At 39.7% G+C, this 27,577-nt stretch overlaps 1 protein-coding gene across 9 annotated transcripts; it reads left to right on the forward strand.

The window, feature by feature from the left end:
- Window positions 1-1,335: 1,335 nt before the first annotated feature.
- AQP4 (aquaporin 4) lies at window positions 1,336-18,174 on the forward strand. 9 transcript variants are annotated; one of them, XM_081148576.1, is made up of 6 exons: window positions 1,336-1,496; window positions 4,617-5,031; window positions 6,302-6,466; window positions 6,762-6,842; window positions 10,247-10,411; window positions 15,866-18,174. In XM_081148576.1, exons 1-6 carry the CDS (start codon window positions 1,465-1,467, stop codon window positions 15,869-15,871), a joined length of 864 nt encoding a protein of 287 aa, XP_081004702.1. In that variant the 5' UTR covers window positions 1,336-1,464; the 3' UTR covers window positions 15,872-18,174. The 9 variants fall into 9 exon arrangements, with proteins under 9 accessions (XP_081004702.1, XP_081004698.1, XP_081004706.1 ...); XM_081148579.1 differs by lacking the exon at window positions 1,336-1,496 and adding an exon at window positions 1,936-2,017 and having other exon boundaries at window positions 15,866-17,505; XM_081148578.1 differs by lacking the exon at window positions 1,336-1,496 and adding an exon at window positions 2,359-2,502 and having other exon boundaries at window positions 15,866-17,505.
- The last annotated feature ends 9,403 nt before the right edge of the window (window positions 18,175-27,577 follow it).

The raw sequence follows: 27,577 nt of genomic DNA on the forward strand, positions 1-27,577 counted from the left end.
CTGTGAATTCACATAAATCACCCTTGCCCTCTCATCAGAATTTATTCTGACTTTCAGGGAGCATATTTTAAGAAGGCTGAAACCCTGACGAGCCTTCCTCCGTGTGCAGCCACTCTCTTAAAAATGTAAATTAGATCTTCGTTATGTGCTCCCCTGAAATTCACTCTCAAAACTCAAATTCCTCTTTCTAATGAGAGCTTTTCACCCATTTCCAAGTCTCAAGTGCCCAAATGAGACAAGGAAACAAAAAAGCGTAACTGTGATGTGAAAGCATGACAGTTTTGTTCCTCTCTCTTCTGTATGTCTCCCTTCCCACACTTCATTCTGAAAAATACTCTGATCTGAAATCAGAGGAAGAGGCGGGGCAGGGGTGGGGAAGAGCCGTAGAAGGATGTGAGTATCTCACTGTTGGGTTGAGCAGAAGTTTATAAATGTTCATTGTATTATTAAAAACTAAGTAATTAACTATTATAAAATAGGAGAGCCATATATGTGTCAATGATGACAGACTCTCATAAACCAAGGATAATGATTAGTCCAATTCTTAGCACCTGAGGTCTGTTTAAAGAAAAACTGTTAAGATAGCTATGCAGGCAACTAATTCTCAGACCTGACAGAGCTCAGCAAACTCTCTAGTCGGAGATGCCTTCATGGGCATGCAAACTGTGTGATAGCATGGGGCCGCATTTTTAGAAGGATCTCACACTTTTTTTTAATGTCCTGCTATTGCAATCTTGAAATTCTTAGTAGTTTTTGAACAAGGAGTCCTGCATTCATGTTGCCCTGGGGCCTCACAAATGATGTAGTCAGTCCTGTCCTTAGGTTTCTAGAAATTAAATTTACTTACAGTTCTCAATAATTTTGTCCCCACCCAACAATTATTATTAATATAACAATCAGGTAAAGCATCCTGGAGAAGCCTTATTTCCTATTATCCATATCAGTGCTGTCCAGGCTACAAACAGACCTGTGGTTATCTATTGTGCTTAAAATGCTGCTTCTCAGATCAAAAACTTCAAATAAAAGCCACTGGATATTTTGCCACTAAAAAATTAATGCAATGCAGCCTCTCAATTCATCTCAACTGCTGGACATTGCAAATCCGTGTTTTCATAGTTGCCCAGTTTCAACTACAACACACAACCAAACAAGACAAATCCTCAGCAATTCTTTGTGGTAGGGAGAACTCAGATAAAGATTTGGGGAAATCCTCATATTCAAAGATTGCCAGCTAAAGAAACATAACGTAAGCATTTTGTGTTCCTGAAGTGCTCTGGTGTCCATAGTGATCAGGTAGAGAAAAGTTATTTCAAGTTCAAATATAACTTAGCGATTGCCACATGGGGCAGAATCTTTCCACCCCTAGACTCCAAAAACCCAATCAGACAAGTGGCCGTAATCTGACTCCCAGCACACTGGGAGCTGCGGGCAGGCAATGAGAGCCGCACTCTGGCCAGGGAAGGCATGAGTGACAGACCCGCAGCAAGGCGGTGGGGGTAAGTCCTTCTTTGCCTTAAGGGAACAATGTTCAGAGCCAAAAGATGAAACTCTGACTTTTATTACGGAGATCTGTGCCTTCTCTGGCAGAATCTAGGAGAAAACTATAGGGCAGGTGGGTGGTTCTTCAGGTCTGAGTACTGAGCATATTCGTAAGAGAGGCACAGAGAAGGTCGAAGAAAAGGGATGCTTTGTTGCAAAATGCTCCTTATGCTGGAGACCTGTGAAAGCACAGGAAAATGACCCTATGGAGGTAAATCTATCTGCAGTATTTTTCATCAGAAAAATTACTCAGGAGCTCAGCCGTCCAGGAGTGAATCCTGCTGGGTGTTCAGCTAGAAAGAAATGTGTCCCTTTCAGTAGGACCCGGGCACATTAACAAGCCCCCTTTGTTCCGGGGCAAAAGAAGCAAAACAAATGGTGTTGATCCATTTCCAGTGAGTGTGAACACTCGGGAAACATTGATGATAACAGCAGGAGGCTAGGAGTGCCGCCGGGGTGAGCATTTCTAAGGCCACAGGTATGTATGTGGTGCCAGGAAACTGGGGGGTTCACAGCCCACTGAGGCTGGTCACTTTGCCCTGGAAGGAGATCAGATTTTGTGGGTTAAAAAAAAAAAAAAAAAAAGCTAAATGCACTCTTATCTGTTTGGTTTTTGTGAGGTGTTTTTTTGCTGATGAAAATTTGAAGCTGAAAGAGCAACTAAGTTTCTTAACTTAGGTCCCCGGAGAGGCAGATGCCGAGAGGCTGAGCAGGGAGGAGAACTCAGGGAGCTGGGGAAAGTGAGGGACTAAGGGGTGTAGCAGGGAGGCGGCCTTTTCCCAGGGCCCGCCTCTCCCGGTGATCCGTGCTCCCGGTGAAAAGGGACCTGCGCTTCCTGCCTGCCCGGTCCTTAGATTTCTGCTCTGTCAGCTTCCTTTTTCCCACTAAATCCGGCCACAGACGACCAGCACCCGTGGTAGCACCTTGCCCCCTTGTCATCCCGGCGGCAGCCGTGGGCTTCTGGTGAGTTCAGAAGCCACCCTCATCACTTCGTTTTCAATTTGTGAGTTGTTTGAGTTCTCTCCCTTTGGAATATTTTTAATGTCTCTCCCAGGGCACTTTCCCTGCCCCGTTCCAAGTGCTGTTTTTGTCTCTTTATTTTCTCTTCCTCTAGGGAGTGTGATGTCACTGTCTGTCCTCCCATCTGGGGTTTTTGTAATTACATGATTCACTTAGAGGAGTTCATTGGGCAGCGGACTCTTGGGACAGAGCTGGCTATTCCCTCCCCTTCTGGAGCCACCTGGGCTTGGGCACAAAATGGGTTTCTCTTTCCTAGTCTGAAGGAAAGCCCCATGTCAAAGCAGAGGCTGAGTTGAGCCCTAAAGGTCAAGGGAGAGGGAGCGTCCCCGGGCCTTTTTGGCGCAGCATTTTCCCACTGCCCATCCAGAACCAAGGCTCCTGGGGACACTGAGTGATAAGTGGGGGCCTCACTCTCAGTAATATATGAAGGAGTAGGCTGCAATAACTCTCACCTGTTAAAAGAAATGGCTCTCTTGCCTGACTGTTTATAGTCCCCTGTGATTAGAGTCTCCTATGCTAAATGCTCTCCTTACTCCTTCACTCTGTTGCTGTCACAGGCAAAGGATAATGGAGAAATGGGGTACTTGCCCCCCAAGGGGAATCCTAGTCATTTCTTTCCAGTATGAGCAGCTGGCATGCATATCCCCAAACCCCATCCCTTCCCAGCTCCAAAGATCTGCAGACAGTAAGAAGAAAATAGATCAGAGGAAGAGTCTTCCTTCTCAAAGGCTGTCTTTCTGCTCCCACCCTCCCTCACCCCCCTCCCCGACCCCAGCACACAGAAGCTCCCCGAGGTAGAGGCACTCCACGCTGTCTTCTAGGGCCAAGCAGAAGAGAAGGCCATCAGGACGACACCGGAGAAAAACCGCTTTCTTCGCAGACTTGGGCTTTCAGGACCCCACAGCCCCTTGCCCCACCCCCTTTGCACACTCGCCCTCCAAAGCTCTGCCTCCCTGGGAGCCGCCTTGGGGTGCCCCTGAAGGGTGGGCAGGGTGCCTGGGGTGCTGTTTGCATACACCCGCCTCCAGGATCCCTTTGGGGTTTATCTGAGGGGTAACATCAGGGTTTGAGAAAGAGTCCAGCACAAGAAAGGACTGTCCCCTAACACTGCAGAAGCACCGCAGAAGCCAGGGCCCAGCTTTCCCAGGAGAGCGGCTGGGTCGCCTGGGACTCGGTCGCCTGGGACTCAGTCGCCTGGGACTCCGTCGCCTGGGAGGGGGAAGGCGGGTCTGACCTCATGGGCTCCTCTGTTTGCCCCTGGCCACAGACCCTGAGCCCGGCAACTGCCTGGGAGTGGCCTCTCTGCCCCCATCCCAGCCCCACCCCCAGCCCTGGCCCTTTGAGAGGCTCCCCCCCAGAGCTGCTCAGAGGCCCTCAGACTTCTCCCTCTGGCTGGGGAGGGGGAGAGGCCTCCCTGTCTCTGCTAAGGCTCTGGTGCTCCTACCTCCCTTGCCTGTCACAATGAGGTCCCCTTCCCCCAAGGAATTTCCCTTCTGCAAAGACACACTCCCAGCATCCCAGGCTTCCTAGCAGGCCTCCCTTTAACCCGGAATCTGCCCTGGGGGAGACTGGAGGGTGGACCCACCCTCTACAGAGCCATTTGAGAGAATGCCGTTTTAAGCAATTAAACTACAAAACTGAAGATGACTTCCCTCTTTTATTGCTTGATGTTCAAAATCTAAATGGCATATAAAAGTACACTGAAACTTAAAACTTGCTCTGAGGGGATGGGCTGCAAAGTAAATATATTTTATTCTTAATTCTTTAAGGAACTTGATTTAGACATTTTCCTTTCTAGTGACAATTCAGATAATTTTCCAGTGAAACTGGAGTATCTTCTAAAATTAAATCAGAGGAGACTAGAATAAATCTATGGACTATTGGTTTTGGACACTATTAATTCATTAATTACAGAGATTTTCCAGAAGCATTCTTTGTTGGTGTGCAACTAACCTTTTGGGGGGCCCTCCCCCGCAATAGAACAAGCTTGCAGGCCTGGTGTCTTCACCTGAATTCATAAACCCTGGTAGCTTCTGATGCTGATGTTTTCTTTTCAGTAAGTGTGGACCTTTGTGCAGAAGAGAGGACATCATGGTGGCCTTCAGAGGGGTCTGGACTCAAGCTTTCTGGAAGGCGGTCACCGCGGAATTCCTGGCCATGTTTATTTTTGTTCTGCTAAGCTTGGGATCCACCATCAACTGGGGTGGAGCGGAAAAGCCCCTGCCCGTCGACATGGTCCTTATCTCCCTTTGCTTTGGACTCAGCATTGCCACTATGGTGCAGTGCTTCGGCCACATCAGTGGCGGCCACATCAACCCTGCTGTGACAGTGGCCATGGTGTGCACCAGGAAGATCAGCATCGCCAAGTCTGTCTTCTACATCGCAGCCCAGTGCCTGGGCGCCATCCTTGGAGCCGGGATTCTCTACCTTGTCACACCTCCCAGCGTGGTGGGGGGGTTGGGGGTCACCACGGTAGCATCTTTAGCTCTTATTTTCCAAACTAGGACGTCAAGCTTCTTGCAGACTCTACTCAATGACACCCTGGTGGCCTGAGAGACCTTTCTAAAATTGCTAATTTTTTCTCAGGAAATTTCTGATGATTCTTGATGAGGGTGAAAACTGATTCTGGAAAAATTGCCAGCACCAATATGAAATCGTTGTTTGCTACCGAGTGACTTGAATATTACTGAGTCTCAGAGGCACAAAAATTGTGTTGGTTTTTCCCTCTCACTCTCCTATCTCAATGACTATGCCAGCTATATATTTAGCATAAGACGTTTTTATTACCATTATTTGCTGGTTCACTAGCTGAAGAAACAATTTGTTTCTTGTCATGTTTGTGAAATTTTAAATGATCTATGTTAAGGATCACACTTTAAAAAGTAAATTGGCATTTGAACCTAGCTTGGTTCTTAGCTGATTAGGACTATCATTTGTTAGCTCAGCACCGGGGTTGATTAAAAAAACACACACACACACACACAGTTTAAATTTTAATTGAAATATATATTAATTAATTTTAATCTAATTAATGGACTTAATCATTGCCTTATAAAATTACAAAACTCTCAAGAAACTCTTTTATAAGTTAAGTACAGCAGTGGCACATTTTGCTTCCTTTGCAGAAAAAAAAATCCAGTACAAACTTCTACTTGGTCATTATAAGAGTAATTAATTACTTATGATGGCCCAAAATGAGTGGAAATTTATTCCTTCTTTTTTGAGGGGCAGGAGCAGTGACTCAATTGGGAGTGGGATAGGAGACTCAACCATCAGGTGGTTTTTTTTCAATTATACAGTTTACATTCAATATTATTTTGTATTAGTTTCAGGTGTACAGCATAGTGGTTAGATAATCGTGTACTTTACAGAGTGGTCCCCCTGGTATTTCAAGTATCCACTTGGCACCATATGTAGTTATTATGATATTGTTGACTAAATTCCCTATGCTGTAATTTACATCTCTATGACTATTCTGAAACTACCAATTTATACGTCTTAATCCCTTCACCTTTTTCACCCAGCCCCCAATCCCCATCTCCTCTGTCAATCTTCAGTCTGTTCTCTATATCTATGAGTCTGTTTCTATTTTGTTTGGTTTTGGGTTCTTTAGAGTCCACATATAAGTGAAATCATGTCACCACCAGTTTTTACACTGATAAAATATGCCTCTCACAATGATATGTTATCACAGAAAATGTATTCTTGCTTCAACTCAGATGGAGTATTTTTCTCTTTCTAGGTTCACGGAAACCTCACTGCTGGTCATGGTCTCCTGGTGGAGTTGATAATTACATTTCAGTTGGTGTTTACTATTTTTGCCAGCTGTGATTCCAAACGGACTGATGTCACTGGTTCAATAGCTTTAGCAATTGGATTTTCTGTTGCAATTGGACATTTATTTGCAGTAAGTTTCCAAGTCCATATGAATAATTGATCCATTTCATTTATTCTCACCCTAGAGTTGGCCTGAAAATGTTGTGTTTTACAGCTGTAGTTCTTTAGAATCCAGCCGTGTCGGTCCCTTTTAGGTGATTATTTTACTAACTTTTCAATGAAAATGTTGATATGGCAGCGAACACCTTGACAGTTCTCGGTTCCTTGGTTAGTTACCATTGCAGATGGTAGCAAATTTCAGTGAATGACACCTGTCAGTAGACCTGTTTCAGCAAAGTCTGAAGTTGATTTCTTTTTCCCTATAGATCAATTACACTGGTGCGAGCATGAACCCTGCCCGATCCTTCGGACCTGCAGTTATCATGGGAAACTGGGAAAACCATTGGGTAACTATCATGTTGAGGACAGTTACCCATGGAGCTCTTTCTTTTTTCCTCCCATTATTTTGCTCACTAGTTTCTCTTACTTCCTCCCAACCTTGACCCCCTACTTTATTACATCTTTCACAAGAGAGACTAGCACAGGTCTGTTGCAAAACATCTCATCTTATATCTGTTCTGAGCCTTCAGTAATAGCCTTTTTTTTTTAAGCACTGCTCTGGGCACTGTATCTGACCAACTATAGCAGAACGCATTGTACATGGAGGTTGCCTCTGTGGAACAAGTTAAAATCAGGATAGTGTAGTGAATATGGTTTTTAAATAACTGAAAGTAAAGTTTTCCAGGCAATAACAGAAAATATACTTGCAAAAAAGAAGACGATGAAGAAGAAAAGAATGAAATGCTTAAAAGCACTGCCTATAGCAAAAATATTTATCTTTTTTGTTTACAAAAGCATGAGCCCAATTAATAGTATGCAAGTTGGAAGCATTTGAACTGCAGATGGTGAGGAATAAATGGTACAAATGTTTACGCTATTATCACCGTAACCATAGCTGGAAAAATAAATGACTTTCAGAAAAGGCACACTTTTCAGTCTCGTGCCTAACCTACTTGTTAATGTGTTGGCAATGCTTCTGGAGAGCAGTGGTACCCATTTTTAAACATCACAACCGATTTTATCTCATTTGTTTCTTACAAAAAGGAATTTAAATTCCTTAAATGAACAGTGTAGCAGCTTTAAAGGCCACTCACACACTAACTTACAATAATCAGTGACAATATAATACACACAAACCAGCCTCAAAAGGGGCTAACTTTTATTGTCTTTTATATGTTGTGAATGCTATTTTACAGCTTTTAATTTATGACTATAAGAGAATGTCACTTGTGCTTTAATCTCATGCATACAGTGGTTATTAACCCAGTCACCCCACTCAACCTTGGTGCACATTGAAAATAAGAAGAAATTGCATCACTGCAATGTGCATTCAGTTCTAAGGAAAGCATCCCGAGTTTTATAAGTAACCATTAAATAACCTTTGAGTCAGTGTTCAAAACCAAGATTTAGGACACAGACAGGCAAAGACTCAGTCAACAATACTGTCCATCAAATTGGTCATTTTGCCACTGATATTTCCAAATTTATGTCTCAACAAATTTGCCACATTAACAGAACTGGAAATTTTTTTATGGACAGTATATATATCTTATGATAAACACACAACTTTTAGTTCAACTTATTAAATTCAAACTTCTTTTATAATTAAAATTTAGGACAATGACAACTTTTAATTTAACTTGTGAGGACTTTAAAATGCGGATGAAAATATGTTTTTATTAATTACTTGTTTGTTGTGGTAAACTAGTGATAATTTGAAGAGTAGAAAATTCTTAGCTTGTTGATTAAATCAAAGTTTATCATTATTTACAACAAACTTAATCCTACTGAAAGTAAATTTTCATTATGTAGCAATAGTGTATAGAATTTAGAACTAAGTTAAAGTATATCTGCAGATAGATAGACAGACTAAAAATAACACCAAAATATTAATGACATTTAGTTTTCTTTTTTATACGTTTATGTATTTTCTGTATTTTTAAGAATAAAATTATTTTCCTTTATAGGTTTAAAAAGTTACTTTGAAGTATGTTATGACTTTGTTTTGAAATAGCAACTTGAAATTCAGATTTGCTTATTTTTGAGCACATGCAGCTAGATGTCGTTCATAGGTGGTTGGGGGGCGTGTTGTGCTTATTTGGCAGTCTCTAGTCTCCCTGCGGGATTGTAGCTTGTGGAATAGAATATATCCAAGGAGATCCTACCAAAGGAACAAAGAGTAAAAACACTCAGAGAAGGGCTCCTTTGAAAGAGCATAGAGAAGGTAAACTCTCATATGGTTTCTTTCATGTTCAAGATAAGAAACTTGGTTCTTGTAACCACTCCACCAACAGTTTCCCTGTTAAGTATGTCTTCAGCTCTAGGTTAAAGTTTGAATTTTCTTTAGTTTTTGTGATAAGGATGCTGATATTAATTTTCAGAGAGTGTTTTAAGCCAGAGTCATTCATCGCATTTTTTTTCAAATGAGAAAAGTGGAAAGCAGTGTAATAGCTCAAAAGCATGGTTTGAATGCAGACAGACCTGAAATCCCAGCTCACTTAGTTGCTAAGCATTAAATCTTAAGCATGTCTCTTACCCTCTCAGAGTGCCAGTTTTCTTTCCGATAAAATGGAAATAATAACAATATCTAGCTCAAAGGTTATTATTAGAATTAAATGAATTGATATGAGAAAAGTACTAAATACAGCTGGCTCAGAGACAGCGCTCAATAAATAGGATTTTTATGGCCCAAGTGAATCTGTTGAATGAATGTCTAATATTCTACATCGTACATATGCTCTAAAGCAAATGTTGAAGTTCATCCCAAACTCAAAACTTAATTCATTTTAGATACATAAGTGATATAATAAAAGCTTTTATTTGTTGAATTAAAAATCCTATGGAATTGCTTGCTCATCCTAAGTTAACATCATTCATAAACTCAGTCCAGGGCTTTTCTCCAAGTCACTATCATAAGGATGAGTAAATGCTCTGCAAGAAGAGTAACAAACAAATCAGGAGGCTTTTAATTAAATCAAAGCACCACATTTTAGAGAGGAAAAGCATGTAACATACCTGAAGATGACTTGTAGCCAGCTTAGTCACATGCACCTTTAAATTATCTAGGAAACACGGAATGGAGCAGGTTACTATGCTTTTGGAGCTATTAAGTATTCACAAGTACTTAATTCAATTTTGATCAATTTCCATTTAATCCTGATACCTCATGAGGTATGTATTATTATAATCCCCACTTTGTAGACCAGGAAATTAAGGTTTAGGAAGTTAAGTAACTGATGCAAACACTAAAGCTAAGTGGTGGAGCTGGGATTCCATTTATCATGCTGTGCTGAATAACTAAAGCTCCAAATGATAAAATCTGTACTAAGATCGTGATTATGCAGAAAACTAAAGTGAGATGGCAATATTAAAAAAATAAGATAAGTACATTCCAGAAATTATTTTTTTTCTATTTTAGCTGAGGAATTCTTATGTCTGCTTAATATGCACTAGCACCAAAGAGGAGCTCCCTTTACTTTAACCATGATCAGAAAATGGAAAGAAAGTAATTAATGGAAGGAAAAAAGAAAACAGTCTTTTCTTGTCTTCTGTTCAAATGTCATTTAACAATATATGGATCTTTGATATGGATTTGATACATTTTCTTATATGCTTTCCAATTCTGCTCTTTTTTATACATGACTCATACATGACCCTCTCTTAATTTAAGCCAGCTAAATTCTATATTCATCAGTTATTCAAAGGAATAATTTTTCTCTACTTAAATTCTATAACTTCATATTTTCCCCAGATATATTGGGTTGGACCAATAATAGGAGCTGTGCTTGCTGCTGGCCTTTATGAGTATGTCTTCTGTCCAGATGTTGAACTCAAGCGTCGTTTTAAAGAAGCCTTCAGCAAAGCTGCTCAGCAAACCAAAGGGAGCTACGTGGAGGTGGAAGACAACAGGAGTCAGGTAGAGACCGAGGACTTGATTCTAAAACCTGGAGTGGTGCACGTGATTGACATTGACCGGGGTGAGGAAAAGAAGGGGAAAGACCCATCAGGAGAAGTGTTGTCTTCCGTATGACTAGAAGATGGCACTGAAAGCAGACACGAACCCTTAGAACTGTCCTCAGATTTCCTTCCACCCATTAAGGAAACAGATTTGTTATAAATTAGACATGTGCAGGTTTGTTGTTTCATGTCATATTACTCAGTCTAGATAATAAGTATTTCATTATTTACCAAGGAGGAATGGAAGAAACCCATTGTGAATTCCAAATCTAAAAAAGAAATATTTTAAAAGTATCCCCAAAGCAAATATGTATCTAGTGTATGTAGTTGCCACTCATTATTGATAATCAATTTAAAATGTGTACCAGGATTTCCTTAAGTCTTGCCTGACAAAAAATATAAACAAACCTATGAGCTTATTCCTCCTCTACCAGGAAATTGGTATTGTCAATCCTCATTTGCGTATTTATTCCATTAAATCAAGTTTATCAATGTCAAAGTACAGTATGTCACAGAGCCATGCACATTCAAGAAAGGAAATATAACAAGCTTTTTTTTATGGACAGTCCCTTATTTATAAACTACCTTGGCAAAAGAATATATTAACAAGGGTCATTGTTAGTGAATTATTTCCATTTATATTTCAAATACCAAATTTTAAACCCAAACTACAATTCATAATATTCCTTCCTCCTCCTCAATGCCCAAGATAATGTGAAACTAAAACCCAGAAATTGAAAGAATGTTCCAAAACCCGGTATATTTATTAGTTCCACCTAATAAAACATCCAAATTATAAGAGACAGCTATTGAGATTCAGGACAAACAGATTTGTAAGATCTTATGGGGGTGGGGAGAAAATTACCGTCATACAAAAATCATAAGGAAAAAGGAAATCTGAATTCTGGTATCAAATAGTTGTTCTGTTTTCAGTGCACATCCTCAGATCCACCACATGAGGTTAACAATCTCAGCTTTTAACCACTTAACCACTTTGCTTATTTTTTTTAATTTATTGGCAAAACTGGGGGTGTTATTTGTTTGTAACATTAGCTGAGACATATTTTTGATAACAAGAACATAAGTAGGTGAGTCTGGACTTTTTGTTGATTATTAAGCTCTGTCTACCCTAGAAGGTATAAACGGGTCCTGTCCAGTCCCAGTCTTTCATGTTCTCTCCTTCTCATGAAATTAGCCGATTATCTTCACTATGTGTGTAATGATATTTTAATGAATTAAAATGCATGAGAGACGAGGAACGACATGGTTGTAAAATAAAAGGGTGAAGGCATCAGAACATCCTGTATTCAAAGCTGACTAGATGGCCAATCTTTCATTTGTCAGGATATTGTACATAACCCTACACCGTTTTTAAGTATTTTCATTACTGACTCATTTATTTGTCAAAATTGTTTGTTTTTTTCTGTACCGCTTTGCCTTAATGTCAGTAGAATGATCTCTGGAAACCCCAGTTTCTATCATCTTAACTGTGTAGTCTAGCCTTTATCTTAGACAAAGGGCTGCGAATGTCAGCTTCACTGAACAAAAGCTAGTGGTAAAGCGAAATCCTATCACAGCAAAGAATGGTTTGTAAATAGCTGAGTATCAAGGGCTTTCTTCTCTCACGCACAGTTCCAACTGGGCGCCGCTTTTTCGCGTTAATGGCAGTTGTGTGTGTGTAGCAGTGAGATAATGGACCACTATTAAACCTGATTTTCTTCGGTGCTAGGCAAGTGATGTGCGAGGTTCCCAGACAGTCATCGCACCATTGTTGTGCCTGGAGCCCACTGGCATTTTTTTACAGCAGGTGCCTAGTCCCAGGCCCCTTTCTCAGGGACGTGGCCAACCACACCCTCCGTGAGAGATGCAGTTGCCTCCTGCTTGGGGAAGCATCTTCGCGAACTAGTTGCAATTCTAAGGATGGTTTATGCCTGCCTTTTGAATGTTTGCATAATGTACCACTAAAGACTTAAAATCGGGGGTGGTTCTGCTCAAAAGATCTTTTGCAAACATATCAGTTCAAAAATAGGTTAACAAGGGCACGTTAAGCAGATTTTCCCAGCACTCTTACAATTTATTGGCTCATAATCATTTTTATTCAGCCATATGTTTTACTTGTTTTCCACTCACTTCCAGTTAGAGTATTCAATAAGTTAGTGCTGAGAAAAAGCACTAATGATGTTTTCGTACTTTGTTTTCCAGCAGCTAACAGAGTGCCTGGCACATAGTAGGTATTCAAAACAAGTGTTAGTTAATAAAAATATATACATTTCATTTGGAATTTAAGAATATGAATAATTTTCTCTTAATCTTTATTTTGCTCAATATTTAATAAGAGCAGGATTTCAAGGACTACTAAGGGAAGGCGATATAAATGTAAAAACCATAAAATATATTTTTGCATTCTACTATTTTAGAGGCATGAAAGCTTTAGCACTTTTTTTCCTGCATATGAGACAACATATTTTGTATTTCACTCAAGGCTCTGCCAGTAAAAAGTAATGAAATTGTACCTTTCTAATGACATCTATGCAGCAGGGGTCTATTGCCTTGTGGATGACTCCAAATTATCCAAGTGTATTAGGAGACTAGGGCTTTTTCCTTTAATCCCTTCTTATTAATGAAGTGCCTCGTGCTGCTCCCAGGAGAGTGCCACTGACAGATATACAGAAAAGAGATCAGAGAGAAAAAACTGGAAGGACATAAATGAATTATACCCAGCCAGGAAATGATGCCAACCAGCTCTTCCCTAAGGAAAAGTACAGCAAGTGCCCCCAAATTGCAAGGTGGTCCCTACCCTGAAAATGTATATAGTTTTATCAAAGGGTTCCAAGGATAAGAGTCTTTTTTTAACTTTTTGGGGTTTTTAAAAATAATTTGGGGTCCAGAATTTGAATGAATGTTTTTATTGTTGAAGACAACACTTTCTTCAAAGAGTCCTACATTTTTACCCTGGAAGGAAGTATTTTCTGGTACCTAAGGAGTTGCCTAAATTTAAGATTCCTACACTTTGTTTCTGCCATTTGATGCTTTTCATGAATTCTTATACTTTCTATCGTCTGACCATTTTCCTAATGCAGTTAATAGATGCTAGCTAGAGCTGCAGCCCAGTCTTGAAGATTTTACAAGATCAGAAATATTTGAATAAAACCGATGATGGAATTAAGCTGTCTGATTAATTACTAGAGGTCTGATTTTAAATACCACAAAATATTCTTCTTGGGCCCTGAAACCAGGCAACTCACTTACTGGTTTAAACTCCAAAATGAACAGGAAAATTCCAAAAGAGAGTAGCAAATTCAAATGCTAAAATTACTTCTGGCGAAGCTCTTTGTTGCAACATGTTGATGTTATTGTCATTTGTTGTGAACTTTTGACAAAGAAATTGCCTTTGTGACAACTGAAGATGACATTGGGAGCTCAATAGACCACCTTATAAAACAGTATAAAGCCAATCTAAATTTTCATAATAAGTTTTATCGAATATGCAAATTCAGAATATTTTATGCCTGATAGTAATAGTAATTCTATCTTTCATGATATGTTTATGGCATCAAAATTATTAGGAAGATGTGGTTACTATCTGGAAAGTGTATCAAAACTCATGTTCCTTACCACAAATTTTATCTCTTTGCATTGGTATTGTAGTAATTTACAGATCATCTCAAAAAAGCAGCAACTTTTGAAGCTCATAATTTTTCTGAAATACATGGAAGACCTTTAATTCAAGGCTCAAAACCTGTGGCTGCTCACGTTCACAAATAACTATAGTTTATAAAATACATTATCAAATAAATGTTACACAACATGTGCAATAAACATTATATTTAAGAGCTTTTATAATGTTACCCATGCATGTTAAAGTCCAAGAGCTAAAAAGTATACTTAATTTGTAGAACCTATTGGAATATATTTTTAGATTCTCTTCAGGATTAATTAAATAAACAGGCAATTTATGAAAATATATAAACAACTGTTTATCACTTTTATGACCCAAATCACAATGAAATTGTAATTCATGATAAACTGGTAAGAATAAACTGAACATATGGTTATATTCACAATCATTTATTAACTGAAATGTTATTCCAATGTCAGAGCTAATGTTAAGGAGATTTAAACTGTAATATCTAATATTTGGAATAATTTATTAAAGTATTAGCATTATGGTTGACTTCCATGAATTATGTTGTATCTCATAATACTAAGCTTGTGCAAATAAACTTTTTAATGGTTTAAAAGGTAAGCAAGCATTGTGCTTGATGATATTTGAAAACCCATTCATAGTTTTTGCAAGTTAGACCTTAGGAGCATCCTTTAGAATGATCAAGAAGGTTTAGATATTTGAGTATAATCAACACCCAATGAAATGTTGGTGGAATCCATGTAATCAAATGTCTTTTCTGAGAACCCGAAGAGAGAGTATACACTGTGATAGGCCCTGATGTAGACAGTGAAAATCGGGTTTTCATGGGCTTAATTCTAAATACCCACATCTATGCAGAGCAGGCCATTGAATATCAGTTATCATTATAGTGAGTCTAAAAGTGAAGACAAACAACTGTGATTCAAATGAGGGTGGTATTGCCAAATAGATGATCTATCCTTAGGGCATTTGGCAGATTCTGCCTATGCAGATGGATAATATAGGTACAATGAGTACTGGTTTACTCCCTTGAGTTTTTGGTTTGAGGGGCTCCTCAATTTTGAGAGGTTATATAGACCCTCAGGAAAGGATTGAAGACAATCACTTATGTGTTGTACAACCCATCAGATGAGTAGTAAATGATGCCTTAGGAGCCAGGTGGCTATGAACCTCTCTTAAAATTATTTGTGTAGGTCTGTCTTCCCTACTAAGTTCTAAACTCCTTAAGGGTTAAGATTTTGTGTTATTTATTCTGCATCCCCCAACCTCAGTATGGAGCACTAGGCTTGACATTTCATTCAATAAATTATTGTTTCATGAATGAATAAAGAACTTAAGGAACATCTTACAATCAGTAGGAAATGCCACAAAGTATTATACTTCAGTCTAGTTGGTTTTGCTGTTATATAGGTGTGTGCTCTCTATTTGAATTCTTATAATTCCAGTTAGGAGCCTCGAACACTAAAGAAAAATAAAAGGGAAATGCACAGAAAAAATGAAACACTAATTGGATTTCTAAAATTTATATCTAATGTGTAGGCAACAAGACATGTTTTCATTGCTACATTTATACAGTGGCCAGATGTTAGATGAAATTTAGCTCAATGAGTATTTCAGCAAGAAAAGTATTTTAACAAGCATGGGAAGCTAGAGAGATCAATGTCAGCCTGATTTTAGATAATTATCCTGCTTGGAAAATGTCCAAAACAATATGCCATCTGAATTAATTCTTACTACTTTTTAGTTTTCTATATCTTCACTCCTCAGGTTTAAGAAGACACTGAGGACCCTAAAACGCTGAGTTGAGTTGTGCTGCCTCCCCACATGTACAGAAGTCACTGAGAAATCATGACATTGATGTTTGTAATTTTTGTGCATGGTACATGGCTAGTGCTCAATAAATGCAAGGTGGGTGGATGGATGGATGGATGGATGGATGGATGGATGGATGGATGGATGGAAGAAACACTCCAATCTGGAGGTATTGAGTTAATCTGTGAACAGATGAAAATCATTGCCTATATTCCTACTCCCCTGATAAGAACATTAGCCAAGGATCAGAATGGTAGAGAAAGAATGCATGGATTAGAATAATTATCAATTATAAGTATACATATGGGACTTTAGAATGTATAAATGTTATTCTCAATTATTTGATTTTGAAGGCTCATTGTGAGATAGACATTACTATCATTCTCATTTCCAAACATGAGGAAACCACGAGTCAAGAAGATTAAGTAAATTACCCAAAATCATACCTAATGATAAGGCAAAAACTGGAACCCACATCCCAATTAATCCCAATCACCAATGTTATTCCCCTAAATCACATAAAGTTCTCCCATTTATCTATCAGCCTAATTTCCCATTAGACATTATTTCTTAAGTAGCAAGAAATATATTCTAGCCATACTAGGGGAATTCTTAATTAAAACACCAACAAGGAACAATAAATTAAGTACTACAGACCTGGAGTAAGTATTACAAACCTTAGTAACGATCACAAATAGGAAAACAGGGTTGATTGCTGCAATCCCTTTACTTCAGGGTACTTTGGATAATTTAGGAAATTTTTGATTAATTTGTTTAGGAAAATATTATAAAGCCCACTATTTAAAATATGTTTCATTGGTCCAGAAAAGATAGTTGAGAATTAATTGCAAAGTTACTGATAAGATCTTCCACATTTCAAAAATAATAATAACTTTCAATTATTGAATACTTGCTCTGCACCAAACGTATACTTTGCACTGTGTACTCATTTGTCATAGAAACTTTATGAGGTAGCTACTGATATTATCACCATTTTATAAGTGAAGAAACATGTTCAAAGTAAAAGAGCTACTAGGTGGTAAGGTGGGATTTGATCCAGACAGTCTGTCCATAGACTCTACTCTTAGCCACTGCCTTCTACTCTTCCTTACCTGTGGTACTCTAGGCTTCCAGTTGTTCCAGCTTTCATATCTGTTTTTTCCAAGCCTTTGACTTTTCATATCCAATAGAGATTGCAGTGTGTTTGAACCTCTCAGTTTTCCCGACTTAACCTCTGATTATCATTTGACCACCTCTGAAGGAAGATTTAAATATTCAAGTGCAAATGCCATAAAGATAAATCAGCTAAACTTACAAAGTATTTTTGAAAGGGACTTTGAATGGCCGAGAGAACTGTTTCTTTAGTGAGCCGGGGTATGACAGGAACCTCTTATACAATATACCTTTTACTTTTTAACTCACATTTTCTGGTGGTTCTTTCATTTATCAAATTTGACAATTATTCTTTGCCCTTCATTGAGACTATGTATTTTAATTCTTCTTTATCCATGAATTACCTAATTAATATATAGGCTTGAGTAACTATTTTGTTCAAGGCTCTATAAAAAGTTTTAATAAATTGCATTTATTTATTAAATATTTCCTTTATTTAAATAAAATAATGCTTTAATAAGGAAATCAATAAAATGGTGTTTGGCAATAATCAAGCTAGTCTATAATGACCTACACTAGATGAGCCTGTAAAGTGTACAGATTGGTTTTTGCTGTTGTTGTTTTTATTAATCCTCACCTGAGGATATTTTTTTTCATTGATTTTTAGAGTAGAAGGGATACACGTTGATTGGTTGCCTCCCGCATGTGCCCCAACCAGGGTCTGGGATCAAACCTGCAACCAAGGTACGTGCCCTTGAATGGGAATCGAATCCAGGACCCTTTGGTGCACGGGCCAATGCTCTAACCACTGAGCAACACAGTCCAGGGCACATAGTGCATTTTTAAAATGTCAAATAAAGGTATTTTGGGGTGGACCAAGTTATAATATTGTTAAAATGGCAACTGTTTTGGGGAATAACATCGAATGACCATTGCCAGTACTTTCCCTTTCCTTCAGTGATAAAGAGAGAAAATTTTTCATTTATAAAATAGAACTGAACACATCTAGTACCTTCCTGTTTCCAAACTATAGAATTATAGTCTAAGTCCCCAACTATTTTGACTCAGATTCTCAGATGATAAAAATCTTTAAAAATATAGAGATGTACAACCAATAACAGTGAAAAACATTTGTTTAAAAATGGACCCCCAAAGAAGAAAGAAAGGAAAAGAAGGAAAGGGAAGGAGGGAGGCAGGGAGAACAGGGAGGGGGAACCCTTCAGTAACAGGCAAGTTAGTGGAGAGGGGCTCCCCACGCTCCTGCTCCCACCCAGGGCAGGAGTTGCTAAGACAGCCGTTTCCCTGATGCAGAAAAGTCCCTGTGCTAAGTCCGCATGGTCTTGTCACCCTATATTGTAATCAGCCCCCCATATAAAACTGGACTATGCACTGTCTTCAACAAACATTTGTTCTCACCTCAGTTTTAATTGTCAAAATGTCAGGCTAAAGGGAAATAGACTCCTTCCATGGAATAAAAGGACGCCTAAATCTTGATTTTTAGCAGCAAATACAAGATGAAAACAGGATCTCCCCATTTCTCTCAAGAAGTCTAGCCTCTAAAATGTATTTCTTAAAAAAGAAAAAAGTATGAGCCTAAATTTTCAGCACACGTCTCCTGGAAGTGATTCACTGTATTAAGCTACTCCAGGACTTCAATGTCAAAACTTACCACAAAAGACGTAGGCTTTATCTTGTTGTTTCAAAAGCCGATCTTACAGAAACTGTCAGAACTGAAGAATGATAGGCTGAGATTTCTCTAGTGACCTGCAGTAAGGAAGGGTTAAGAAAAAATCTCAGCCTTTCTCAGCTGAAAAAAATTCAGCCCTGTGGTGTTGGTACATTGTAGTTAAATCATTCATATTCTTTGAACTCTAATAAAAAATTCTCATCAAACAATGATGACATTTTCATTTCATCAAAGTTTAATCACAAGAGTATTGTAATTCTGATTTTCTTCACCTCAGTTCAAATTGAAAGTAATTGTCAGACGTCATTTTAATCTAACCATTACATCCCTTCTTACAAGTTCCCTCTCACATTAGTATGTTCATTTTGTTCTCTAAGAGGCATGTCATTTTTTTCTATTATTCAAGCAGTTTTAAAAGAACTTTGTTGCCTACTTACAAATAGTACACTTAAGGCTCGTTTTAAAAAGCATTTGAGATCACTAATTAACATGAATGGAAGATGTTTCCTTGAAACACTGAGAGACACCAGAGATAATAAATTCTGACTATGGGATTGTTTGATGTTGGAAAAACACTTAATTGCCCAAATTCTTGATTGTTTCCAAAAAAATTTTTCTAAGCAACCCCCAGATTGGATTTAAAATGCACAAAAGCAGAGAGGTAAATACAAGCTTGTTTAATTTCCTTCCATTGACATTTTGGAAAAATAACTCTGCCTGAGTCATGAAGCATCCTAGGATCTGGGCTGAGAAGTGGAGAACAAGTTTACCCCAAGTGAAACAGAAAGAAGTGGATCCTTCCTGGGGATGGCAAGTGAGTCCTAACCAGCACTTCCAAGGATATATGGAAAGCTAGTAAAAAAATCCAAGAGGACTGTGGGATTGAGGATAGTATGTGTGGTGTATTTTCTGTGTTTTCCACAGCAGGCATGTATTACTGTCAGAATCAGAAGGGGGAAAATGAATGATATATTTAAAGAGACCTAAGAAGTCTGACAAATACGTGGATCAGAGGAGACATGTTTCTCATATTCTCTATTTTTCTCTTTGTTTCTTTGTTTGCTTATCCTGACACTTGGTTATAGTCTGAAAATAGAAAATTTTATTGCCAGCCAATTAGTAGGCTTTTTCAGTCAGGAACTCAGGTCCTTCCATTTGGGTGTATCTATTTGAATGGTTCCTTACATCCTACTTTCTTTCCATTTCCTCTGGTCTCCGACCTGGAGCTCCTGCTATTCAGATATTGCACCCCCTGTACTATATCAGATGTGTTACTCAGATGTCTGGTTATCTTTGTCTGTCTCCTCACATCTAAGTGTGGGAAACAAATTTTCCAAACACAAGTGTGGGCCTTCTCAACTGTGAACTTCCCTGTAGGGTGATCTGACTGGGCAGTGAGGTGAGGAAGCCTTGATGTCACAGTCCCCAGGCCTTTGTTCTTGGACCTGTCAGATTGCCCAGAGGAAGTGCTCAGGGCCTGTGGGAAGGTGAAGGCCTGGCCGTTCAGTGTCTGGAAGCTGATTGTGAGAAGAAAGCTGGGGGAATGGTCTCAACATCCAGTATTGTGCACAGTCCCTGAGTCCCCTGTTTTGAGTATAGAAAATGAATATTCTCCATCCTCAGCTGAGCCCAGTTTCTCTCCCTAGAAAAAAGAAATCCTTCTTCCCTTGCCTGCGTTGTTGGTTGCTGAGCTGGCAATGAGGAATCTGACTACTTCGAAAGCTAACTTCCATTCTCCTTTTATTCTGTCTAGCTTCTAGAAGTTCCAGGTGGTACCTATTTCTGAGCCATGGATTCTGAGTAAATTGAATTGGATTTCATCTTTCTCTATTTTAGCTTAACCTTCAATTCTTTACCACACATCCATCTACTTTTCAGGTTACAAAATGTTATAGTTTTTGACTCCTTTTCTGTTCTTCCTATCCTTTGGGGCTTAAGACTTTTTAAAAAAATCATTTTAGAGTTATTTTATAGGGGTCGGGAAGGAGTTAAAGTGTTTAATTTGCTATCTTTGCACAGAAATTCTCCAATTTCTTCTGCTTTCTGTTCAACATTACTTCCTCTGAACCCCCTTGAACCTGCATTAGATGTCTCTGCTACGTCTCTCCTCTTAACAGCCTGCACTCCTCCTATCAGACATGTGGATGTGGGTGTAGATGAGACCAAAACACAAATTTATTTTTGTCTCTTTCTGTCTCTTTAAACTTTTTTTTTTAAAATATATCTTTATTGATTTCAGAGAGAAGAAAGGAGAGGGGGGGAGAGATAGAAACATCAATGATGAGAGAGTCATTGATCGGCTGCCTTCTGCACTCCCCCGACTGGGGATTGAGCCCAAAACCCGGGCATGTGCCCTGAGCAGGAATTGAACCCCGATCGCCTGGATCCTAGGTTGATGCTCAACAGCTAAGCCATGTCTGGCCGGGCTCTTTAAACTTTTATTCAGTAGCAGTAACTTTCCCCAGTCCCTAGAAGGAAAGTGGGCAGATCCTCATAATTTTCTGCTTACTCATATTGAAAAAGACAGTCCTGTGATCACTTTAATTCACAAAGCCAGATTTACTAGCTAGGATATTTCCTGACCAAAATACTGTGCAATTCCTCAGCCTTCAAAGTTAAGAATGCTCCCTGGCCCCCTCACTAAGGCCTACAGTTGGCGCTGCCTGGCTTCCAGGAAGGAGGCGGGACCAGCTCCTGCTCCATCCCTCCCTGCTCTCCTCCCCTCCCTTTTGGACAGTGGCTCATTCAGCTGTGGTGAGAGGGGAAAGTAAACAGAGTTACTGGACTGAACAAATAAAAATACTGGTTGGGTAGCTTTGAGCTTGCTGGTCTGGCAAATGATATTGCTGACTCTTTCCCCTATAGGTTGATTTGTTTTGTTTTGTTTTGTTTTGTTTTGTTTTGTTTTGTTTTGTTTTAATTCTTTGGGATTCCCATCCTTAGGGACCCCTCACCTGCACAATTCAAGATGAGCTGAAGGGGTTGTATTCCATCTCCCAGGCCTGCAGCCCTCAGCCCCTGGCTGACAGCTGAGTAAAGATGGGCCCAGCCTGGCCTTTCTCCCTTCGCCACAATTTCTGTCGTCCTCTAGATTGCCAACGTAAGAGTTGGACCCTAGTCCACGGTGACCCCCCCATTCTCAAAACACACAGCACTTCTCTAAGTGATTATATTAAAGGCTTGAAGTGGAGAGCGTGGTATTCCCTTCTCATCTTACCCCTCTGAGTAAAAACATAACACCATTTCCTCCAAGGAAATCCTTCTCAAATCCTTCTTTCTCCTCTACAGACTCACACAGCCTTCATTAGGATGAGGGCTCCAAAAGTTAAGGAATTATTTTTAGCACATAACTCTGTAATTATGAGTCAGGAAGAACTGTTCTACGATGACTTTGATTTCTAGTTTCTATTATATCACGTCTTAGTAGAAACAGAAGCAGGAAGAGTTCATTTTCAAAATTCTTGTTCACCTGATTGTCTCCACCCACTAACTAGTTCCTAAAACTCATTGAGGATCACAGGTCGTTGGAGCATCTCCAGTACCTGGCACACATGTGGCACACAAGCACCAATTGGTAAATATTGGTTGGTTGATGACTGAACAACTGAATAAATGAATTGCCATTACTGGTTTTCTACAATGGGCTGTTACACCAGTGACTTTTAATTATTTTTCCATTCTCTACCAGTAGAGGTCCAAGTTTTAGCTTTAATTTGCAGGTGTTAATTAAACAGAAAGAATAGAAATGCAAAGTCTTGAAACAAGTTACCAATGAAGATCTTTAACATTTCTTTTTCAAAAACTTTTAATGCGGGATCAGTATCCTCCGATTACAAGTGGTTCAAGGCTTGTCCTTGCTAAGGAGTCAAATGAAATACCCAACTGGAAGAGATGCTGTAACACCATAATTCTTTGAAAACACAATAGCTTAGTCTCATGTCTATGAAGAAATTAAAACTAGATTAACAGAAAATTAAGTTGATCAGCCGTCTTTTTATTGTTCAAGCCAAGTAAAATGTGAAAAATAAATTACTTCCTATTCTGAAGCTGTGTGTTTCTATGATGTGACTAGTGGAAAATAATTTGTGCTTTTCAACTACTTCCAGTGATAATTTTGCAATTTCTAGTTTTAAGCATTTGGAACACATTATGTTAGAATTTTGTACTGAATCACTCCCACAGTAATACTGAGTTTTATTTTAGTTATTCAAGAAACGGAGTGAAGAGGTTTATACAGAGTTATAGAGAAAATTTCAGGTCACATAAAATTGATCTGATATAAATATCACCTGAAATGTGTTTTCTTTCTAATCTATTATTACAGAATTCATGAATTTATCATATGTAATTCCACATGCTTCCCAAAAGGATTTGAGGTAGATCTCAATTTTTGTTGTTGTTGTTAGTCTTCACTCGACGATATTTTTCCACTGATTTTTAGAGAAAGTAAGAAGGGAGGGAGAAGGAGAGAGAGAGAAGCATCAATGTGAGAGACACATGGATTGCTTGCCTCCCACATGCACCTCCTGGGGCCCTTGGTGCTAGCGCCGAAGCTCTAACCAGTGAGCCATACCAGCCAAGGCAATTTCAATTTTTTAATTAAGGTACTAACATTGGTTAATAGCATTATATAAATTTCAGATGTACAACATTATAATTCAATAATAAATAAAGGGGTCAAATATACGGTAGCAGATGGAAACTAGACTTTTGGTGGTGAGCACAAAATAGATTTCAATTTTTAAAAAAGATATTCAGGTTCACAGGATAAATATAAGAAATAACAAAGGCTTCAGACAGAATGATGCTTATGTAGATCAAGTCAGACATGAGGTATTTGCTGCACTTAAGTACTAAAATATAGCTCTAAAATTTCTGATGTCAAGTAAAAAGAGGAAATGTAATGGTCTATAGTAAATCTGCCATGACATAAAAGGAAAATTACATGCCCAGTGGCATGGCTCAATGGTTGAGCATCGACCTACAAACAGGAGGTCATGGTCCAATTCCCGGTCAAGGCACATGCCCAGGTTTGGGCTTGATCACTAAAGGGTAGGGGGGTGACAGAAGCAGCCAATCAATGACTCTCTCATCATTGATATTTCTCTCTCCCTCTCTCTTCCTCTCTCTGAAATCAATAAAAACATTTTAAAAAAAAAAAGAAAGAAAATTACCAGCTCTCCAATGGTTACTATTTTAGTTTTCATACTAAATTCTAGTAATAATTTATTCTATGAGTCCTTCAAAAATAATAGTTAATATATATTGAATGTCTATTATGGGCCAAGCACTGTTCTAAACTCTTTATACCCATCAATAATTTAGTCATCATAACAGCACTGCAAGAGAGATTATTATCCCTGCTTTACAGGTTAGAAAACAAAGGCACAGAGGAAGAAGCTGCCCATGGTTACAGCCAGAAAGAAGCAGCCGTAATCGGGACACCCAAATCTCCCACTCCTGGCTGCCACAATGCATAGACTCTCCATCAGCGGCTCCACAGATGACCTCAAAGGTCTCCACTTCTTAAATCAACACTCAGTCGAGGCCAGGGCCATCATATTGAACTTAGTAAAAGCATTTTCACTATAAAAACTCAGCTAACAAAACTGTTGGAACTTAGCTAGAGACACACAAATTGTTCATTATTCAGTATATTATAGAAATAGAGAACAGCAAACCTACTGGAATAATCGTTACAGCTCACATTTAGTAAGTGCTAATTATACACCAGCCACTGTGCCAAATAGCTTAGATGCATTATATAACATAGTCCTCAATCAGTCTTACAAAGGAGGTATTTATTTATGTATTCACTCAAAAATGCTGATCATATAACCCCTATGTGACAGATACTACACTAAACAATGAGCCACAGTGGTAAACAAAAGAATATAGTGCTGGAGGTTTATATGAATTAAGTCATCAGAAATAAACACGTAACCATAAACAGAAACATGGTGAAGAAAAGATATGTCATGTTGTGTATGACATCTTGCACAAGGAGATTGGACATAGTCTGGGAGGGCTTCCCTGTGGAAATGGCATATGAAATGAAATCTGAAGGCTGCGCCAGAGTTAACTAGGGGAGGAGGAAAAGACTGGGACATGAGGAAATATGGAAAACCCAGTGAGAGCAAGATCAGAGAACAAGAGACAGACAGACAGACAGAGACAGAGATTAAATTGCCCAACGTCAAGAACTACTGAGGGAGAGAGCCTGGATTCAAATCCAGTGTCTATCACACCTGCATTCATGCTATTGACCCTTACATTATAATGCCTCCAACACCCAAGGATATTTCTCTCAGATATTTTTAAGAGCTAAAATAGCAGTCAGCTCAAAACTGAGTTCTTCCAGAGTGCCTGAAGTGCAAACTGTAGGGGTTCTGCAAATATTTGAAAAAGATCTCTGTATTGGAGCTGCATTATTTCTTCATTTAATTTTCACAAATCTAACTATATGCATTGGCACTAAAACAACTGCACCCAGCGTTCCCCGCTGTGAATGTAGGCCTCACAGTGAGGTGAAATCAGCTCATCCTCTCGGCTTTCCTCTGTGACCTTCTCCAGTGAGAGCCTCTCCTGGTGCGGAGCCAGGGCTCGGAGGTCTCCAGATATGTATTTGGCAGTGTTTTCCCTAATTATAAGCCTTATTTCCCAAACATGCATGGTCCTTCCCACCTACATGCCCAAGTGCAGGTCTTCACACGCTCTTCCTTGGCTCCCCTGCCCCACCCTTTGGCCAAGCAGATTCCTTGAGGTTCCTTCTACTCTGAGAGCTGCTTCTCCTCAGGGCATCCACACGGCGCCTCATCAAGCTGCAGGAAGTTGCTGGATTACACATTTATGCCCCCACTAGACCTTGAGCTCCTCTGGGCACTAACAATTCTTTAGTTACAGGTGTGTGTTTTTCCAAATGTCCAACAGATGGTAAGTCTTCCATATGTTTTTGTGAATTGATGAATGAAAATGTATTTATACTGATAAACTGTGTATCCAGGGGTCCATTGTCTTCACATGGTCTAGGGAGAGAATCTTTGCCCACACCAGGCCCATTACAATGAGCTTCCTTTTCCATCCAGAAAAGACTCCAGTCTGTAGAGGAATTGTCTGTCCACTAACAGCCTTCTTATCAGAAGTCTCGCCAACCAAACCCCAGACTCTGATCAGAGTCTGAGAAATCACACCTACCAAGGGGCTCTCCGTGTTGAGGCCTGGGCACACCCAAGACCCTGCCCCCCACCTCATCCCCATGTGTGAGGGGCAGGCACTGGAAGTGACAAAGAACTGCCTAGGACCAGGCACAGAAATTTCAGAGTTTTTGATGAGAATGTGCACTTTGTGATCAATTTTACACTTGAGAAGATCTCTGTCCTGATCCTCCAGAAGTAAAGATTAAACAAAACAAAACAAAAACAGATGAGGGGTTGAGCCATCTGGTTGCCAACACAGAGGGGAAAAAGAATAAGCATAATAAGCACCTTAATTCCTTCCCCCCGCTGTTGGCCAAGCTCTGGAGGGAAGGGTCCAATCTTTCTTAGCAACTGGAAGACAGAGAATGTGAGGGCTGGATCCTGAAGGTGCAGAAAGTGTTGCAGAAAATCATGACTGGGAATGATGTTTGCTTTCAATTTACCCTCAAATCCTGATGCTGCTGAGTTCGAATCAAAGAGCTAACAAGTCCTTGAACCCCAAGGTGCTTTGAAATTTATCCTGATACAGAGGATCCCCCCCGGCTGGGCCACAGTTCGGATGGCATCACAGAGGGGAGAGGAAAGATTGCGCTGGCACACACGGCTCCTTGCCTAATGTCTGGGATAGAAGAAACAACCAGAGATCTACACACTAGGTTTGTCCCTCCCACATGGTGTCTTGACCAACAAAATATTATCTTGCACAGTTTGTTTTTTATTAGCTGTCAACATTGAAATTGGGGGAATGTTCTATAAATTTCTCTTTAAGAATTGGAAGATGAGGCAACACTGAACCCCCATCCTCCCAAGCAGCCATGGATTGGAGCGAAGTAGCTTATGCTCCATTTGGATGAACTGTCTCTGGACAGGTAAGCTGTCCCACCAGATCCCCTGGACTCAGGAATGTCACTTCCTGGGTTCCTGGAGGCATCAGACGTTGCCTTCCCTGTGACTAGGAGGCAGCGAGGCAAGACTTTGGGCAGTAAGTCAGAGCAAGCTCTAGTGCCACCAGAAAACTAAGTTAATTTGGGTCGGGTTTTGTCTTTATCCCTTATGTAGGAGAGAGTTTGTGTAATTGATCTGCAGGTGCTGCAAATATATCTAGGGGCAAAATAAAACCAAGTGGAGGAAAGTGAATTCCTTTCAGGGATGGCTGCCCTAAGAGAGACAAGGAGAAGAAATTCTTTTTTTTTCTTTTAAATATGTCTTTATTGATTTCAGAGAGAAGAAGGGAGATGGAGAGAGAGAGATAGAAACATCAATGATGAGAGAGTCATTGATCGGCTGCCTCCTGCACGCCCCGGACTGGGGATCGAACCGGAATCTCGCAGATCATAGGCCTATCCTCAACCGCTGAGCCATGCAGGCCAGGCAGGAGAAGAAATCCTCAAATATGCCAAGAGGAGAAATAACAAGCAGAGAAGAAGGGGAAGAGCTGGCAGCTGGGTGGTCAAAGGTTGTTCCCTGAGGATAATGACTCCTAGCGAGCCACCAAATCCTCCAAGTCCCTCTGCAAAAGAGAAAGGAAGTGGGGAGTGAAGGAGGGGAAAAGACAGAAGGGAGAGTGAAGGATGGTGGGAGGGAAGGAGGAAAAGAGAGAGAGAACAGGAAGGCAACGGGACAAGCTAGCTTGATCCGAGTTTCTTCTAGAAACTGGTGAAGACAGAATTC

This window comes from Miniopterus schreibersii (genome assembly GCF_964146895.1).
Source record: "Miniopterus schreibersii genome assembly, chromosome: 10".
NCBI lineage: Eukaryota > Metazoa > Chordata > Mammalia > Chiroptera > Miniopteridae > Miniopterus > Miniopterus schreibersii.

Bases quoted from the DNA above. Each gene is read 5' to 3' on its own strand.
- AQP4 (XM_081148572.1), top strand. From the start codon at position 1,465: ATGAGTGACAGACCCGCAGCAAGGCGGTGGGG. The intron at 1,497-4,616 runs GTAAGTCCTTCT...TTTTCTTTTCAG, and splicing joins CCCGCAGCAAGGCGGTGGGG to TAAGTGTGGACCTTTGTGCA. The intron at 6,467-6,761 runs GTAAGTTTCCAA...TTTTCCCTATAG, and splicing joins CAATTGGACATTTATTTGCA to ATCAATTACACTGGTGCGAG.